The sequence below is a fragment of the Puntigrus tetrazona genome, chromosome 16, assembly GCF_018831695.1.
Source record: "Puntigrus tetrazona isolate hp1 chromosome 16, ASM1883169v1, whole genome shotgun sequence".
In the NCBI taxonomy this organism is placed as follows: domain Eukaryota; kingdom Metazoa; phylum Chordata; class Actinopteri; order Cypriniformes; family Cyprinidae; genus Puntigrus; species Puntigrus tetrazona.
Genome location: NC_056714.1, coordinates 10,464,823 through 10,467,230, shown reverse-complemented (window position 1 = coordinate 10,467,230; position 2,408 = coordinate 10,464,823). Strand labels below are relative to the sequence as shown.

The window sequence follows — 2,408 nt, the reverse complement described above, 5'->3', positions numbered from 1 at the left end:
TAATCTTAATAACTTTTAATCTTAAACAAAGTAACAAACAAATAAACATACAGGCAGGCAGGAAGATCAACAGAAACCACACGCATCAAAGGATGACAATCAGACCACCTAAACTGAAACAAACTGGACTTAAAAGCAAAGTAAATTACTAAATTAACAAGACACAGCTGAACACAATAAGACAATTAACTGAAATTACCGAACACATGGGACATGAAAACAACAACACAGAGTCCAAAGTGTGCCAGAATTAGAGTTCCCCAAATCATTACATCAATGTTGGTAGATTGGTAGAAAACAAATTAGTATGTACATTTAAACAGGACTGTCCTAAATTTGTTTCTTTAACATAGGGCATGGTGTGACAGCCCTGCATTCTTTTCCCAATTTAAATTGTTGTACTAATTCTCTCATCACTGGTGCTGTGTGAGTAAACTGTTACAGTGGTCTGTGTAATATACTTCTTTACGAATTTCAGTCTAGTGCAAGGTATCCTGTACAGCAGTTTAAAAAAATTCCTTCTAAATTTCTCTCTTACAAACACATACAAAATAGGGTTCAGGCAACTGTGTGAATAAGCCAAAGCTTCTGTGATTTGCAAAGTTAGACTAATTGCCTTACTGCTGTCACAAGATTGAGTTATAAGCTCATTTAGTTCTAAGGCTTTCACAAAAGCTGTGACATTGTATGGAACCCAACAGCAGAAGAAGACCACCATCATAGTAATGACAAGGTGCATGGACCGCCTCCTGGTAGAGTGAGCTGTTAGGAGTCTCTTTAAAACGATTGAGTAACAAAATACAATCACAATAAGAGGAAGAATTAAACCCATAAGATTCATTTTCAAGATACCAAAAGTCCTTGAAGAAAGGTAAGAATTTTGATAATTTGTTGTGTAAGATATACAATATTTTTGTTTATTGTTTTCTGTGGTTTTTAGATGTGTCAACTCAGGAAAGGATGCAGAAACAGCAACAATCCATGTGACCACACTTGCTGAGATTCCATATGTCCTTGTTCTGACTCTTATAGCAAACACAGCATGAATTTCAGCTAAATACCGATCAACACTCATCAGTACAATAAAGAATATCCCACTATAGAATCCAATGTGGTAGACACTAAGGACTATAGTGCACATAACATCTCCAAAGATCCACTGGTCTCTGGCATAGTGTGCCAAGAAGGGGAGCGAGCAGACCAAGAGCAGGTCAGCAATAGCCAGGTTCAGAAGACAGATGTCGGTCATACTTTTCAGCCTCACACCCATCGAGACCACACAGATAGCCATTATGTTACCCAGAAAGCCCACCACAAAAAACAGGGAGTATAACACAGGAAGAATGCTAGCTCCATAATTTTCATAAATACAGGAAAATCCATGCGAATCAACATATCCAGCATAGTATTCATAATAGTCATATGGTGCATCAGTATATTGCTCATCATCCAATGTCCCATTTTTACTATAACTGGAAGGAGAAAAAAAAGAAACTGTAAGGAACACAGAACTCTACTTTTGACAGTTGCTCATAACCGTTATGTACTTAATTATAATTTAATATTGTATTTTATTTGTAATGTGGGTTATGACCTTACCTGGATAAAGTATGATGATGAAGAGGACCACTGGTTACTATCATTGTCTGAGGATAGTGTGCAGGGCTCCTGCTCATAATAAATGACTTCTATCCAAAAGCAAAGGCAAAGAAATGTAGTACTTAGTGGAAAAATCTGCAGTGATACTACTATACAACACTTCCTCTGTATAAATTAAAGAGGATCTTGCAACATTTTTACAAAGTTTCACAAAGTATATTAATTAGGTCTTACAACTACAGTTCTGATTTTGTAATTGACTTTAAGTGAAATATGTAAATTTTTTGTATAATTTTTAAAAGAATATCTCTCTAATTTAAAATTTTATAAAATCTATTAACTTTTAAGAGAGCGGTTTATGACACTTAAAGTAAGGAAAAGCGGAATAGATGTAGTTTCACAACTCATTTCTTACATATCAGCAAAACTGAAGAGGAAGCAAATTTTTGTTGTAGGAAAAAAGCCATGTTGCAATAAGTATCAAACAAAGTGCTTCAAGATATATAGTTCACACAAAAATTAAATCATTTACTTACCCTTATGTTTTTCTGTCTGTCTGTTTGTCTTTGTCTTCTATGGAGAGCAAAAGTAATTTTGAAGAAAAAATCAAAAATGGTAATCTACTACTGGGGTATAAAGTTCTATAATTCTGTGTTTTTTGTTTGTTGTATTTCTTAATTCATACAAAAAAACAAAAAAACTTCATGTCCAAGGTGCTCACAAATATAGTGAAAAATACAATTATTTATTCTCACATTATTTAAACATTTACATTAAAGGTGGCATAGAATAGAAGACAGTATTTACCT

At 34.1% G+C, this 2,408-nt stretch overlaps 1 protein-coding gene across 1 annotated transcript; it reads right to left on the bottom strand.

Moving 5' to 3' along the window:
- Window positions 1-1,958, bottom strand: LOC122361027 (C-C chemokine receptor type 5-like). The gene is made up of 2 exons (XM_043261958.1): window positions 1,600-1,958; window positions 1-1,472 (listed from the first exon to the last, which is right to left on the bottom strand). Exons 1-2 carry the CDS (start codon window positions 1,674-1,676, stop codon window positions 389-391), a joined length of 1,161 nt encoding a protein of 386 aa, XP_043117893.1. The 5' UTR covers window positions 1,677-1,958; the 3' UTR covers window positions 1-388.
- Between the last annotated feature and the right edge of the window lie 450 nt (window positions 1,959-2,408).

Bases quoted from the DNA above. Each gene is read 5' to 3' on its own strand.
- LOC122361027 (XM_043261958.1), bottom strand. From the start codon at position 1,676: ATGAGCAGGAGCCCTGCACACTATCCTCAGACAATGATAGTAACCAGT. The intron at 1,473-1,599 runs GTAAGGTCATAA...TTCTCCTTCCAG, and splicing joins CATCATCATACTTTATCCAG to TTATAGTAAAAATGGGACAT.